Genomic DNA, 17,909 nt, shown 5'->3' on the forward strand with positions numbered 1-17,909 from the left:
ACTTTTTGTGAATTCAAATGAAAATTGGTTTCCATTTTCTTTTGCCAAAAGCAAAATTTTAAAAACATCAGGCTTCTAAAAAAAATAAGTTAAAAAGGTCTCAAACCAGAACAAGAGTAAGTTAACATGAAATTTACTTTAACGTTAAGTTTGTTTCACTGAGAGCTTCATGACATTCTATCTCGGAGGATGCCCTATAGCAGGACAGCCTCCCCTTTGAGATTTATGGTAAGTTACAAAAAGTCGGATAAAGTATCTCTTTGTAAGTCAACAAACGAAAAAACAAAGATTGTTTGTGCATTTATATTACAAACCACTACGCTAATCTCATGTCAACAAACAAGCATAAATTAGAGGATTGACTAACACTGAGTTACGATCTGCATATTTCTGTGCTATCTTACACTGTCGGAAGAATTATCTTCGGAAGTGAGGTCGTTGCTCTGGCAATCCCTCCCTGCACTAGATTCAGACCTGAAAAAGATGAAACCAAAGTAAGTTGCTAAATATTGAAATAATGTAACTCCATTATTTCAGTACACTGTTTTTCATTATACATTGTTTGTCGAACAAATTGCCCCTTGATTCGAGGTCGTTGTTCTGCCAATTTTTTTCTGCTTTGATATCGGACCTGAAAATAAGACAGAAAAGTACCAAGGAACCAAACGTAAACTAGTGTATCATTAACAAAACAAGCACACAAAGATCAAGCACAAAAACTCATATTTTTTAGTTATTTGCATTTAAATCTCCACTATTTACGGTTGTAGCAATTAAACATTTAAAACGTGACACCCCACGTCATATGCTTATTAAATTTGGCCATGTATAACCCAACTCCGTTTTTCTTTCACCAAACAACGCTGTTTTTGGCGGTTTTCAGTGACTGAAACGACATCGGATAATATTTTTGGACCAGAAATGCCAGAAAATAAAAAGTTGAACCTTTCTGTACCACGTTTTAAAAAGGCGTGCTTAAATCACTACAAAGGTGAAAGCTGAGGTTTCTTTGCAGATAACCCCTTTTTAAAAATCACTATGACAAAGCCCCATTTTGACATGGATCATTAACATGTTAATTTAACAGCCAAGTAACCCGGTCATTAAAATTGAGAGACAATGACGGGAACAGGTTACCTTTTTGTCAAAACATCTCTCCTTTCTCTTTTGACGAAATTTGGACAATGCAGCTTCTCTATGTGCAATGCGATCTTCATCTACCGCAGTTCCATTAATTCTCCTGCTCAAACCACCAGCTGCATTATTTCCAGCAGTTGTGTTGTCAGTTTCCATGTTTGTTAGTTCATTATTCAAGGCAGTGTTGCTTCCATTTTTCCCGTTACTGCCATGGTTACTCCCCGAGACACTACCATTCATGCTGCAGTTTCCAGCATTTCCTTCAGTTGGTCCTCCAAAGATATTTGATGATCCACATTGTGGAGCAACTGCTTCCATATTCTTCTGTGGAATTTCATCATGTTCCTGTGGCGAATTCTGCTGTTGTATGTGGACATGATGGTGATAATGATGGTGGTGATGGTGGTGCCGCACTTGAACCTGCTTGCGGACGCCCCTTACCGTACCAGCATCCTCTACCTTCACGGGTATCATCTGCTGGGGATGAGAAGTACGATCACTTTGCACGGGATGGAAGGCAGAAGAGTGAAATGATTTGAATGCTGACGTAGACTCAGATTTGTCATTAAAAGCTTCTGGCTTGGCGGTAACATTTTTAGCTGTTGAGGCCATGTCATTGTTAGTGCTGCTACCATTGGACTGTTGATTAAGCAGAGTGTTGCTCAAATGAAATGGAACATTGAGAGTATTCTCGGTTTTTATCACAGCTGAGCTATTGTCGAGCGGAGAACAACTCCCAACGTTCTCTGTGGGACCCTGGACAACAGTAATAATAATATTAGGCCCGCAAAGAACTGGGTTTACTTGCATAGCTACATCATATGTGGCTTCTAGGGGTTCCTTTGTGTACCTATCTTGACTGTATTTTGCTTTTGCAACCAAGAGAGATAAGGCATTGTTGATTTATTTAGTTACTAACAAAGTAGACTTTGTTAAGAATAAACATATGTTAGCCAACAAAAGAGAAGACCCAGTGTTTTAAAAAAAAATCTCAGAAGTTTAAATATAAATCGTTCGAGCTGTAAATTTTTTTACCTGATTAGCAGAAGATCCAGTGTTATACCTGCAAAATAAAGAAAAGATACAGGTGAGATGGATGTCTTAAACAGAAGCAATGCCATTTTAATTTTGAAAACTTAAGTTACTTTGAGAATGCAGACAAATCTGAATGTCGTAACACATTGTGATCATCATTTGAAGCATTCCCGCCGTCTCTTTCTCTTCTAAACCTTTTCAAGCTTAATTCAAGGGATGGCAACTCTCCATACTCACAGCAAGATTTGTCTTCGAGTTGTGAAATGCCAGAAAAATTTGAAGTGCCAACTATCTTACTTTCAGCATGTGGATTGACAGAACTGGCAAATCTAGTAATCAATTCAGGAGTTTGATTAATCAGTTTTGTGCATGTCTTTTCGCTGATGTGTTCCAGTTTCCCATTCTCAAGTGGCATACTATCCACTTCAGAATTTTTCTGTTTCCTTTTGCGATGTGAAGAGAGTTTTTCAGAGTGATAATCATGCTGGACATCTGGGTTGCTAGAGACACCTATTTCCAAATCTTTTCCCATTGCAAAGTTATCTGAAATCGGAACACACGGTATCGTTCAGAATAGAACAGAAGGTACCAAGAAAAAGATTATAGAAATAAGCAAAAGAATAAGCAGAAAACATCCAAGCATACCATGTTTACCATCCTTCTCTTGACATTCTTTTGTGTTAGTATCATGTAACCATATATTGCTAATGGACTCCGGCTTTGTTTGGATGACCTGCGCACAGGTGCTATCAGGGCCATCAGCCAATAAATATGCAGATGACTTTGGTCGAGGGCTGTCAAAATCAGATGCTCTTTTTGTCCATGAACTCTGTAAAAAATAAGAATTAAGGAATATAAATTTTTTTAACACTTGATATCTACATAGTTTGGCTGTCCATTCGCTTAAATCATAATTTCTGAATATGGTAAGGGAAGACTGTTTGAGCTTGTACTACAATAATAGAGCCCAGCTAGAATTCAATTCTTATAAGGAAATATGAAAAAAGATCAATGAAGATAAAAATGCATGCAATATCATTTTAAGCCTTTTCAACACTGAGGGATCAAGAAAGTAGCAAGAATAGCGCAGTTTCAATCCTCTATTGTCCTTTTCTGGTTCAATTTTTTTCCTTTTTCTTATTCTTAATGTCAAGACAGTTGATAAGAATCATTTGAGCAAGCAAAAAAAAAAGAGACAGTGAATCACACATCAAAAAAAACTCCAAAGTTTGTTTTCCAGCAAGTAAGACGAGCTTCCTGATGTTGCATTCTTGAGTCGGACTTCGATGTAATTTTCCACTAGCACACAAATTAAGATGATAGGCTACGTTTTCCTCTAGTTTCAGTCCGTGTCATAATGATAATGAAGCAAGGCAGTACACCCATAGCTGTCATGTATAAATGCAACTTATTCACTCTTGATTTTGTTCTCAATTTCAAGATTTATTTTGAGCAGTGCATGCAATATTCTGATTTCAGTCCTCTGCATTATTATTTTCAGTGGCAAGTATACTACGTGCATAAGAGTACACATTCTGTTATAAACAAAGATGGAATATATTATGTCCTACATTCTATAACCTTCTGAATTACTTTCTAAATTCTAAAGTATTTTCAATTTCTATAACACATTCCATTTTATTTTACTTAGACTTTAAAAATGAAGATAGATGTACATGTTGGAAACATCCAAAAAGTAAAAATTCTGAAGCATAATTGCAACACATTAAAATCGTGGAAAGGAGCGCGGAGAATATATAATATTGCCTTCTCCTCAATTTTTTTTTAATTATTTATACTAGTATTCTATTTACAATTTCTTGTATTTTTTTCAATGTGAGTGTTAAATGAGCTGATTCAGCAAAGACGCAACAAATGCACATCAAATATAAGATAAAGTTTCCATCCTCTATCAAGGAAGGCGATGATCATTAAAAATCTAGTCATGCAGTAAGTCAAGAACTGCTACTAGCATTCCTTATTAAAACAGAACTCTATTCAAGTTGGAAATATAATTTAAAGTAAAAAGCCAAGCAACAAAGAGCTATGTGATTTAAGGGTTATATCATCATTACCTGGGTGCCACTCCCATTGTCACTTCCATCCCTGTTACTAGGACCATTACTTCCATAGTCATTAAGATCATCGCTGCTGTCAGAATTATTTTCACACTCTTCATTACACATTGTCTTTGCAGGTTTATTATTCTGACTCTGTGTCCCACTTTCACTGCCGCTACCACTAGACTGAGAAAAGATGCAACATTAATTAAAGTTGCGAACTAAACTTTCAATACAGAATCTCCTATATTTGACTTAACTGCAGAATTTGAAATTTGAAATATTCGTGGGACCTGACCACAATGTGGCTCGGATGTTTCTTTGATATCGTATTAGAGTTTCTACGACCAAATGGTCCAAGAATCAATCCTGGGCTACCCTATAAGATTGGTAAGCATTTCAGAGCAAGGAAAGGTAGATTTCTGCTTGCCCTTGCTTGAAGCTCAATCAGTATTTATGCGCAGGGGACCTGGGCAGGTTAGAGAGATAAAAAAGAAATTCGTAGGGCTTGCTCAACAACTTAATTTGGTTGATAGTTCTTTGACACAAGGGGAGATGCAGAAAATATGCTCCACATCAGAGGTTTTGTGAAGAAAAGATAACTTGAATCTATTCTATTCTTATGGCAGGATACATTTATTACAGCAAAATCTGTTCTAACCTTCCAGAAATCAGAAAAAAAAAACAGTAAATATTTGAAGAACAATTGTAAAGTAACTCACGCTGTGACATCTCCTCCAAACATGCTGCCATAAGTTTTTAAGTTCATTCTTTCGAATAGGTTTCACTAAGAAATCAGCAGCACCTTTTGACAGACACTTAAAGACTATACCCATAGAGTCATGGGATGACATCACTGCACCCACCATTCATAAAGGTGGAGGTTAAACGCAACAAATCAGCGATATCAAAATAGTCATTAAAAATACTGAATTTTGAGAGATCCACTATAGAAGCACTTGAGATCAATACTTACTTATCACTGGAATATTCTTGAGGGATTTGTGGCTCATAATCTTGCATAAAAGACCAATTCCAGATACATTAGGCATGACTACCTCTGTTAGGATAACGTCAATATGATTATTCATATCTTCCAGTATTTTCCACGCTCGAAGAGCATTTGCAGCAGCAGTAACTGTGCATATTACATGGAAGATTATCAGTAACTATTTGGCACAACTCCAACAGAACTATAATCAAATAGAAATAAAAAATATGAGAAAAGATACCATTTTGAACATATAATGACAACTAACTACAGCTAAAGCTCTAAAAGCTACACACAATTGGATACGTCCATTCGAAAACCATTTACTGAATTTGAAATGCAGAAAACCAACCTTCATAACTGCAGTTCCGTAGTAAAGCACTGAGAACATGTCGTGTGGAGTCATCATTTTCCACAAGAAGAACATTTAGAGACTTGGTAGGGAGAAACCTCTCCCAACGAATGACAGAATTTTGAGATTGTTGTTGTACTTGGAACCCACCATGAACCTGAACTACTCCACTAGGTACGCTACTTACATTAAGAGGTGCAACATTATCATCAACCCTAGTATCAACCTCGTCGGATGACCCTCCTACACCTTTTCTGTCACCCATTATGCTATTCCTATCCTCCTAATCAAAACTCATGTGGTTTTTTCCTCGGGCCAATCCCCTCTCGCCCGCAACACAATCGTTCCCCACCGCATAAACAGCAACCATTAACCAGGTTCAAAATAACCATGGGTGAAGAATTCACAAGACTGCATAGGAAAAAAAATTCAAAATCTGCTTCTTTTTAATTTATTATTACACTATAATAAACTCCATAAAACACAGTCCCTGCATTTCAATTCCAATCTAGGTAAGATTCCCATCAAAAAGTGAAATTGAAATAAAATAACTAGATATACAATCTAATTTTGACTTTACAGCCATGAAAAAAAAAAACAGCTACTGAAGTCTAGAGATTTTTAATAAGGTGGGCAAGATTATACCAAAGTTTGTAAGATGAGCAAAATGACGAAAATATAAATTTTAAGCTGGGCAATGCTATAAATTTTAAGACGGAATATACTATTAAATTCTATATTCATATTTTTCCAAAGATTCAAAATAATAAGGTGGGATAATAATTATTCAATAATAGAGCATCAGGATTTACATTATAACTGCATTTAGCCATAAATTCAACAAAACCTAACTTATAAAAAAACAGATTAGCAGCTAATTAAACATATAATCACTCTTAATCATAGATCTAATAGCATATAATAAAACTTAATCCAGTAAAAGAACAAACTAATGATAATTAATACCTTTAAGTTATTATCAAGTAAGATAAAAATATCTCCATGACTCCATTGATTTTGAGCTACTAGTAGCAGAGATTAACCAGTTAAACAATAAATATAATTAATTAAAAGAAGTAGAAATTAAAGAAAAAAATTGACAGATTACTTAGTTATGGAAAAAAGCTTGACTGGTTCAAGAAATTTTTTGATTTATTTTTAGATAATAAAAATGAAAGTTTTTGAGAGAGTTTTTTTAGGGATGAGGAGAAGATATTTGTTTGTCGATGGGGGAATGGTGACGTGTAATAGGCCTGTAAAGTAAGGCCTACTGACACGTGGGGACATGTTAGCCATTGATGAATTTCTGATGTGGACAGAATCAAAAGCTGGGAGTATGTGAGTTTAGGTTCGTATCTAATTTGATTTTTTTAGATCTGTTAATGGACACGTGTGTCAATCTGCGGCGGAGTTGTTATATTGTATACGGCGTCGTTTGATCAGGTTGAGATTTTTAAATTACAAAAGCCTCTGGATATCTTACGGAGTTTTGAGCATTTTATTTCTATTTATTTATAATTAAAATTAAAAAAGGGAGATAAAACCAGAAAACCTTATCCACTAGACGTAAGTTCTGCGTATTTACGCGGAATCAAATTAATAATTTTATTAAAATAATAAATTTATTAAAAATATATATAAAAATAAAAAAATTCATAATATACAGACTAATAAAATAAAAATATAATTTAATGTTAATAATAGATTATTTGAAAATACTAATGATCTCTAATATGAATATTCATATAATTATAATTTTTATATTAGATAAAAATCAAATAAACTATAATATTGAAATAATAAATATTTTTATCATATGTGAGTTTGTTAAAATTTTAGATTATTTTTTTAAAAAGATAATATTCAATAAATAAATGATTTGTAGAGATTAGTAGTTAATATATATTGAACACTATAAAGTGTAGAGATTAAAAATTAATATAGATTAGAACACTATAATGTATAGAGATTAAAAATTAATATAAATTAGAACACTCATTAAAATAAATATAATTTAAATAAGTGATTTAAAAAAGTGGAAAATTATGAGAATGCTCTATTTGGTGATTAATTATGAGAATTTTTTTTGATGAGAATTAATGAGAGAACTCTATTGGTCCTATTTTTTTAGGTATTGAAAATAATTTTTTACACTATTCATTCTCTCTCTCTCTAAAATTAGTGCTCTCCCTTCTCTTTAAAACCAAAAAACTTTTTTCTTCATCTGTTTAGCGATAGGAAAAGATGATTTTATCGATTAACTGGAAAATTATTTTCTATCCGCCCATATTACTATTAAGGCTTAAATGCACAAAAAATCACCAACTTTCGCGTGTTTTTGGTATTTAACACGAACTTTTAATTTTGGCGTAAAAATACATGAACTATCAAATTTTTGCATATAAGACCAAGTATGCATTTTTTTCAAAAAACGATGTCGTTTTAAGGAAAAAACGGTGCCGTTTTATGGGGAAAACGGTGTCGTTTTATGCCCAAAATGATGTTCGTGTTATTATTGCAAAAATCAGATAGTTCGTGTATTTTTATGTCAAAATTAAAAGTTTGTGTTAAATACCAAAAACACGCGAAAGTTGGTGATTTTTTATGCATTTAAGCCTACTATTAATTGCATATCTACTTTTCTTGTTTCAACAAGTCTTTTTCTAAAGTGTTTGTTTGAATTTTATTTTAATTAAATAAATTTTTAAAGCCTTTTCGCTCCTCTTTAATCTGTTCGACCTTTGAATCAATGTTCTTGTAGATTAAGATTTGGAAGATAATTTATGGATTTATATTGAGATGAGACTTGAAAAGTTTGAAACTTCAAAAATCAAGCGGTTTCAAGAGCATATTTTCAATTTGAACTATTTACATTTTGTATAACATTTTGATGGTTGAAAAGCTCTAATCGATAACTGTATTAACAGCTCTCATCATTATTTTAGAATAGTTCTTTTAATTTGTTAAAAAACCATTTATTTATGTAATTTTCATTTTTATCAATAAAAAATTTAGCATCTGACAAAAACAAAATTTAATTTTATATTAATATGATATGATTATAAATTATAACATTGTTCCTTTTTCAATTAAATAAGAACCAATCAAATATAATTTATATTTTTTTGTATAATTTAGAATTATTAGGTCATTAATGTATAAAAAACAATAAACAGGACATACCATCTTAAATGAAGTATTTATCTCATGTAATGATTATAGCATGTCATATTTACAACTAGTCAATGAATTTTACAATAGAAAATATTTTAATTATTACTCCACATGGCTAATACACAATTAGCTTATTATATAAATAATATGACGTAATAATTACATTAGATTTTTTTGTGGATGGTATAAACATTTTCATGGTCAATTTTTCAAAAAAAAGATTTTCGAACTACAAATGTTAATACATTACAAATTCTAATCATAGAATTATGAAATGTCATCTTCTCTATAAAAGTTATATTATTAAGTTTAACAAATATTTTTATAAATCTTGCATTTTTTTAAATTGAAAAAAATAATATTTATTGATAAAAATATCAAAGTACACAGTAAATAAACTGTTATACAAACTACAATCTAATCATTGATTTACTAAAAGACAAAAAATATCATAGGCATCTAGAATGAAATATTGACAGCGTTAATATATCGACAAATTCAAGTGATGATAATTCTCAAGCACTATTTACGTCTTTACAATTTACATCATCATTTATCTAAAAAACACTTTCATTGTTATTGTGCTTTGTTTTCAATATACTTCAACGGAATGACTCCAACCTTAATTCATCAAGAAAAATTAAATTTAAATAATTCGTCAAGAAAAATTAAATTTAAAACACAAAAAATGCTAAATAGTCTTAAATAAATCAAGGATCGAATCACAAACAATAACATTTTATCAAAATCACTCATACTAAACTCAGCAAAATATATAAGTCTCCACAATATAGAAATTTACTGAAAAAAATCGTAACAAAAAAGGAAAATAAAATAGAAATAGAAAGATGAGAAATGATGAAATTCTAGCTGAAATTTGGAAGCCATCACTTCTTTATCTCTCACAAACAATTCTTAGATTAAGTTTGGGAAAAATTTGAGAGATATTTATTTGAGAGATTCGTCGCGTTTACTGATAATGCTTGGTAGGTATATTATTGAATAAAATTTAAGATTTATCAGGTAGATGCATGCATATTACGCATGCGAGATTAAATAATATTAATAATTTTTAATTAAATTTTTTTGATTTGTATAATAGTATTATTTTTCTTGAACTCTTACTTAATATAATGATTGACTTAGTATATATTATATATAATTTATTGGACATAGTATTATAGAAAGAGCTCACATTTTAAATATAATAATTTAATAAATTTTTCAAATAAATTAGCATTATCTAAATTTAAGTGAAATATATATAACTATTGAATATAGAAGAAGAAAATATTTTTAAGCAATAGTATGTAGAAAATGAATAATAAAATGATCATAATAAACATACATCCGCTGATGATATTAGTTATTCAAAAGTTAGAAAAATGATGATTAAATTGCGATACTGGAAGCTAATAATATTGAAGCAATACATGTAATATTCGTGAAAAATGAATATGTATTTTTTACCAAAACAAACCAACATATATTGCTAAGAAAATGGCAAAGCCCGCACAAATGTCCCTCTATTTTATCATTTTATTCAGGAAGCTCGTATACATTTTTTTTGAACGTCGAGTCCTTGTATGTGGAAAATTATGATTATAACACCCTTACATGGATGAGAATGGCAAGTGAAGCCCACTCTCCGTTATATGTGAGTTTAAGAAAAATTTGCCTAGTTTATTTAACTTTCAATCCTCATACATAATAGATAAAATACATCTAAAATAAAAGAATCTCAAGTGAATTTTTTCCTTTTCTTTTCCACATTTTTCTCTAAAACCATTATACTAAGCACAAGTAAACAATAAGCTAACCATAGTGAACTCATTTGGCTCAAGATCCATGAAATACATTTCCATATAAACTTTTAAAGCTTCGTTAGGTTTCCCATTAAGCGAAAATCCATTAATCACAGTGTTCAAAGCTATAAGATCTCCCTCAGGCCTACAAGCAAACACCTTGTGTTCACTCTCGTAATGCCCACAAGCAGTATACATTAAAGAAGGGTGAGTCTCCAATAAATATTAGAAGACTACTAACACCCATATTTATATTAATGATGTATAGATACAAATACAGTATTACCCTTATACATACACATAATTACATATCTTCTATTACTCCCCCTCAATCTGAGGGTGGCAAAGCAACACCCAAATTGTTAGTGAACTGTTGAAATCGTGACGTTGACAAACCCTTTGTAAAGACATCAGCAATTTGTTTGTCACCTGATACATGTAAAACAGCGATATCACCCCATAGAACACGTTCGCGCACAAAATGTAAATCGATCTCCAAATGTTTTGTGCGAGCATGATTAATAGGATTTACAGCAAGGTACGTAGCAGAGATATTATCACAATAAACTTCTATAGGGGAACAAACTGAAACATGTAATTCGCCTAAGATCGCACGAAGCCAGCAAACATCCGCCACAACTGCAGCCAATGCTCTATATTCAGATTCAGCACTACTTCTGGAAACAGTGGGTTGCTTCTTTGATGCCCATGAGATAAGATTATTACCAAGAAACACACAATATCCAGTAGTGGATCGCCTTGTTGTAGAACAACTAGCCCAATCAGCGTCACTATATGCCACCATTTTTGTCAAACTGCCAGAACAAAGCTGAAAACCATATGAAATAGTGCTCTTAACGTAACGCAAAATGCGCTTGACTTGCTGCCAATGAAGATCCAGAGGATGATGCATATGTTGACAAACAGAATTAACAGCGTAAGTAATCTCAGGGCGAGTAAAAGTCAGATATTGAAGTCCCCCCACTACACTTCTATACAAAGTAGGATTATCAAAGGCTGTAGTAGAAGTGGATATAGATGGCTTACTAGAAACAGGTGAATCAACACCATGACAATCAAGCATACCTGCTTTGATCAACAAATCACTAGCATATTTTTGTTGAGAGAGAAAGTACCCATCTTTATTGCTTTGAACTTGGATGCCAAGGATATAATGAAGAAGACCCAAATCTGTCATCTGGAATTCATCTTTGAGTTTTCCTATAAGTCGAGACAATAAAGAAGAGGAAGATGCGGTAATAATTATGTCATCTACATATAGCAATAGAATGGCCATGTCACCAGCATCTTTAAAAACAAACATAGATCAGTCCGACTTACACCCAGAGAATCCAATTTTATGCAAATAAGAAGTGAAACGATGAAACCAAGACCTGGGTGCCTGCTTTAATCCATATAATGCCTTGCTTAATTTGCACACATAATTTGGATACTGAGTATCAATAAAACCTTGAGGCTGCATCATATAAACTTCTTGATTAAGCTCGCCATGCAAGAACGCATTCTTAACATCTAATTGATGTATCTTCCAACCTCGAGATAAAGCAAGGGTCAAGACAATTCTGATCGTAGCAGGCTTAACAACTGGGCTAAATGTTTCATCAAAATCAACTCCCTGTTGTTGATTATAACCCTTAGCAACCAATCTCGCCTTATGTCTCTCGATACTACCATCTGCTTTTCTTTTTAACTTGAAAACCCACTTGCATCCAATTATATTGGCAGTATCAGGTTTAGGAACAAGAGACCATGTATTATTGGATATAAGAGCATTGTATTCAGAGTTCATAGCATCAGACCAAGCTTGTGTTGTACAGGCTTTATTAAAGGAAGAAGGTTCATGATTTGCAGAGAAACTGAGATTTGTGAGTAAGGAAAAAGGTTGTTTTGGTTTTCGGGTGCCATCCTGTGTACGCGTAATCATTGGATGAAGGTGAGAGACTGGAATAGATGAGGGAAATGTTTGAATTTGAATAGATGGAGGATTTGAACTTGAGAGTGGATTAGGAGATAGAATTGGTGTATTTGAATTTGAATTTGGAGATGTGAAATTTAAATTTTGAATGGGTGATAAGGGATTTGATAAAGGATGAGATGAGCAGGTGGGTGACGTTTGATTTTGGGAATCATTGGATGAGATTGGGTTGTTTTGAAAAGTCAAAGGAAGAGATGAAGTGGGAGTAGAAATAGAGATTTGGTGAGAAGATGGAAGTATATGAGCTGGATTGTGAAACTTACCAAGAGATTGCATTTTGGAACGAGATTCTGCTGTTGAACCAATTTTCAAATAGGGAAACTTATCTTCAAGAAACGTAACATGCCTGGAAACAAACACCTTTGAAGTGGACAAATCAAGACATCTGTAGCCTTTTTGATTTGCTGCGTATCCAATAAAAATACATTCCCTAGCACGTGGAGCTAGCTTATGAGGCAATGGATTAGTAATATGAGCATAGCAAAGACAACCGAAAACTCTGAAGAGTGAATAATCTGGTTTAACACCATACAATAATTCATGAGGGGTTGAAAATTGCAATGAACTATGGGGCACTTTGTTGATAATATAGACAGCAGCATGTAAGGCTTCAACCCAAAAATGTGCAGGCAAATAAGAATGAAATAACAAGGTTCGAATAGCATTTAACAAAGTTCTGTGCATTCGTTTGGCTTGACCATTTTGTTGAGGTGTTTGTGGACAAGAGAATCTAGCAATTATCCCAGTATCATTGAACAACTTCTGAAAATTGTTATTAAGAAATTCACCACCACTGTCACACTGAAATTTCTTAATTTTTGTGGAAAATTGGGTGTCCACCATATTTTTAAAACTGACAAAAACATCAAAAACTTCATTCTTGGCCTTTAAAGGATAAACCCATGTGTAACCAGTATAATCATCCATAAATAGAACATAATAACGAAAACCAGTAAAAGAGGAAATTGGAGATTGCCAAACATCCGAATGTATTAACTCAAAAGCTGAATGAGATACATTTATTGAATCATGAAAAGAAAGTTTGACATGTTTACCAATTTGACAAGAATGACAAAGAGAATCTAACTTTCTAGATGTAAATAAACTAGAATTTTGCTTGAAAAATTCAGAAAAGACTGGACCACCCGGATGTGCAAGACGTAGATGCCATGTGAATGGAGGTACTTTGGTAACAAGGAAAGCAGAATGAACTGGACTGGAACCTTTTGCACTCATGAAAGGATAGAGAGAACCGGAACTATTGCAGCGTAGAACTGCCTTCTGTGTTTGAGATTCCTTCACAGAAAAGCTAGAGTTATCAAAGTCAAGTGAGCAACAATTATCACGGGTAAATTTTCTGACAGAAATAAGATTGAATTGTAGACCATGAACAACAAGAACATCTCGCAAATAAAAAATAGAAGAAAAAGTTTTTATAGCTTTTTGACCAATATGAGTTATAGGTAATTTCCTCCCATCACCAACAGTAACAAAATCAACACCATAATAGATCTGATAATTGTCTAATATACCTGGATCTCCTGTCATATGGTGTGAAGCACCTGTATCAGTTTGCCAAGTAGGCTCTTGGAGATGTAAGCCAGCAAAAGAGGATAAATCAGAAGCATTTGTCATTCGTTGAGGACAAAATTTGGCAGTATGAGATGTAGCATTACAAATCTGACATTGCACTGGAGGTGCACCAAGGATTGAAGAACTAGATTGCATTGGTGAGGGCCATTGATGTCGCGGATAAGAGGAAGCACCACGAAAATTGGAATTATAATTCCCCCGTGAACCATTACGGAAGTTATTGCCATAACCACCACCTCTTTGAAAATTCTGGTGACCTCCTCTATAAAAAGAACCACGAGAGCTACCACGAAAATTGTGATTACTAGAAAAACCGCCGCGATTACGTGACATTGCAAGAGCTTGAACATTGTTGTCTATTTTAGAATCAGGTTTGATGCGAGATTCATGAGCCAAAAGAAAGGAACGAAGCTCCAAGAAAGATGGCAATGGCTTCCTTGCGGTCATGACCGTGACAACATCAGAGTATTCAGCGGATAACCCAGATAAAATCTGCAGAATAATATCATCATCATCTACTGGTTTCCCAATGGAGTGAAGGGAATCTGTCGTAGATTTAATTTGTTGCAAGTATTCGGCCATGGAAAGAGAACCTTTGGTGGCTTGATTAAAAGAAATCTTAAGTTGAAGGTATTTAGCATTTACATGGTCATGAAATAATTTTTCAATCTCTTTCCATGTCTGTAGAGCAGTCTGAATTTTTTCAGGTTGAACAACTTGTTTCAAGATATCAGAAGAAATAGTAGCATGAAGCCAAGAGACAATAATATAATCAACCCGTTGCCATAAAACGTAAACTGGATTTGGCTTTGGAAGTGCATAATTGTCTTCTAGAATTGTAGGAGAAGGGGGTTCAGTTTCATCATTGATGTGATCTTGAATCTGATGACAATGAAGGATATTGAGAAAGAGTGTTTTCCATAAAAGAAAGTTGGTAAAATCAAGGATGATGGAAACATGATTTTTGATGTTACTAACTGCAAAAACAGAATGAGTTGGATTAGAGAAAGAGGTGCAGGCAGAACTTGAAATATCAGATGATGTTGACATAGTGAAGGAGAATAAGAAAAAGATGGAGAAAGAGATTGTTTTAGGTTTTACTGCTCTGATACCATAAAGAAGGGTGAGTCTCCAATAAATATTAGAAGACTACTAACACCCATATTTATATTAATGATGTATAGATACAAATACAGTATTACCCTTATACATACACATAATTACATATCTTCTATTATACATATGCATCAAATTATTTTTATCGAGCACTAATGGCTCAAACCCATTTCTTATACTAATGGAATGTATCTTTTCATCCACTTTAACTTTCACAAGTTTAGACACAACTTTTAAAAGGAAAGCGTAATGGTCAGTGTTGTAATGATGTAGTATTATTTTATGACTTTTAACAAAATTGAGTAAAAATTAAGGTTAAATGAGTAAAAGTTAAAGGTTAAAAGGTACAGTAGGAAAATATAATATGTTCAGGGATAAAATAGAATAAAAATGTGTAGTTCAGGGATTAAATAGAATAATTTATGCATGTTAATTATCCTTCACGCGATTCAAAACGTTTGAAAACACGCGGTTTTATCACGCTGGACACACAAAAATTACAATTGAGAGGTTAGATAGAACAAAATGTAAAGTTAAGAGGTCTAATAAAATACAAAATTAGTTAAAGAGTCTCATAAAAGAAAAGTGTATAGTTTAGAAGTCAAATGATATATAAAACCATTAAAAAGTGTTTATTTTAAACACTTAAGTGTTTATTTTAGGCTAAACCATATGGAGCTCCCTGTACTATATATTAATTTTTCGTTTGATCGGTGTATTAATTTTTTACTCCAAATCTTTCTACTTTTAATTTTTTGTTTAAAAGGTCATTTTGAACGAAATGAAGTGCGCGTGGTCTCACACTCCGTCGAACTAACATAAATCTCTATTCATAAAGCCACGTCATACAAAATGCTGACATGAAAATAAATTAAGACTTAATTACTTAAAAACCACCCACCTTGAACTTTTTTTTCGTTTATACCCTAAACTAGGAAAACATTCATTTATACCCTGACGTATGTGTTTATGTTTCACCTCTACCCCGAAGCACTAAATTAACCTCTTTTCATTTTAAAAAAAGTTTAAAATAGTCCTTCATTTAGAGAAAAATTCATTTCTAATTAAACTCTAATTAGCTTAGGTTAAAAATGAAGAACTATTTTAAGCTTTTTTCTTAATGAAAAGAGGTTAATTTAGTGCCTCGGGGTAGATGTGAAACATAAATACATACGTCATGGTATAAATGAATTTTTTCCTAGATCAGGGTATAAACGAAAAAAAAATTCAAGGTGAGTGGTATTTAAGTAATTAAGCCTAAAATTAATTATTCTCTCACTTTCCCTTCAAAATTACTACTCCCTCCGTCCCAATAGAGTTGTCCACTTTGAGAAATGTTTTTGTTCCAAAATACTTGTCCATTTTTAAAAAGTAACTAACTTTCACACTCAATTTTCCTATATTATCCCTGTTTAAAATCCACTAATGTATAAATTGAAAGTGGACCCTATATTAAATAGGGGTATGACAAGAAAAGTAAGGAACATTTTACAAAACTTATGAACAATAATTGCTTTTCTTAAACTGTGTGATAAAGGTAAAGTGGACAACTCTATTGAAACGGAGGGAGTACTACTTTCTTGTTGATTTGCTTTTCAATGAATTCACTCAAAAAGCAAAATTCATGTACTGCACTTTCCCTTTCCTGTCACTATTCTTTGCTCATTATCCTTCTTCTTTCCTATTACTCCTCGTTGCTTCTCAGTAAAACCAGAGTTTATGCTTTATGGAACCTATAATCATAATGAGCTGTTTACTTCGATTTATTCTCGTATTTTGAGATTCCAAAAATGACTATGGTCTTCATGACTTGCAACTTTCACCATCGGTCCATCGTCGTCGTTTTCTGCTCATAGTTATTTCTCTAGAGTTACATGAAACGACTCTTTCTCTGGCTTTTTTCAGTTTCATTCCTCCTGAAAAATTGGTTTGTTAAACAAGTTTATGAATCTTACTATCCTTGTGCATAACCTTATCGGAAAGCTTCCTCTAAAAATAGCTCACCTCAGTTCTCTGAGAATTTTGAACATTTATAATAGTGGCTTTTTGAACTGGCCGCCGACATTTCCATAAACTTCAAGCACAGCCGTGTAAGCCATCACGTTAGGCATATGACCTTGAATTTTATTCCATGTCAGAGTTTTTCTTTGACATGGTTTTATTAAAAGAGAGCCCTGTTAGTTAGACAGAATGTGAGACCATGCACACTTCATTCTATTAAAAAAAGACCTCTTAAGACCACGCACACTTCATTCTGTTAAAAAAAGACCTCTTAAACCATAAACGGCAAATATATGGACTTACCTGAACAAAATATTAGTACAGGGACCAAATGAAAAATAAGTGTGTGGTACGGGGGGTTTAGCCTTTATTTTATAGAAGAGAAATTCTCATATGAACTCTGTCTACCACGTTATCTGTGGAGTAAACCTATCGCAAAATGACACGTTATTAAAATGATAGTAATTTTATAAATTCGTTTGTTATTTATTTACACATTTGAATAGTTATATTACAAAATTGTCATCATTTTAATGAGGTGTCATTTTATGATAAACTTAGTCTACAGATGACATAGTGGACTAAATCTACCTAAAAATTTATCTTCATAGAATGGTGGTACCATGTTCCTATTTATGGCAAGCCCAGA

At 33.0% G+C, this 17,909-nt stretch overlaps 1 protein-coding gene across 2 annotated transcripts; it reads right to left on the reverse strand.

The window, feature by feature from the left end:
* Nucleotides 1-170: 170 nt before the first annotated feature.
* On the reverse strand, nt 171-6,740 carry LOC126680253 (two-component response regulator-like PRR73). Of its 2 annotated transcripts, none has more exons than XM_050375339.2 (11): nt 6,542-6,740; nt 5,576-5,986; nt 5,209-5,370; nt 4,955-5,088; nt 4,248-4,418; nt 2,818-3,001; nt 2,283-2,715; nt 2,173-2,200; nt 1,138-1,893; nt 558-631; nt 171-474 (listed from the first exon to the last, which is right to left on the reverse strand). In XM_050375339.2, the coding sequence occupies exons 2-11, from the start codon at nt 5,838-5,840 to the stop codon at nt 396-398; spliced, it is 2,286 nt and encodes a 761-aa protein (XP_050231296.1). In that variant the 5' UTR covers nt 5,841-5,986; nt 6,542-6,740; the 3' UTR covers nt 171-395. The 2 variants fall into 2 exon arrangements, with proteins under 2 accessions (XP_050231296.1, XP_050231305.1); XM_050375348.2 differs by having other exon boundaries at nt 5,576-6,065.
* Between the last annotated feature and the right edge of the window lie 11,169 nt (nt 6,741-17,909).

Source organism: Mercurialis annua, linkage group LG1-X (genome assembly GCF_937616625.2).
Source record: "Mercurialis annua linkage group LG1-X, ddMerAnnu1.2, whole genome shotgun sequence".
Classification (NCBI taxonomy): Eukaryota; Viridiplantae; Streptophyta; class Magnoliopsida; order Malpighiales; family Euphorbiaceae; genus Mercurialis; species Mercurialis annua.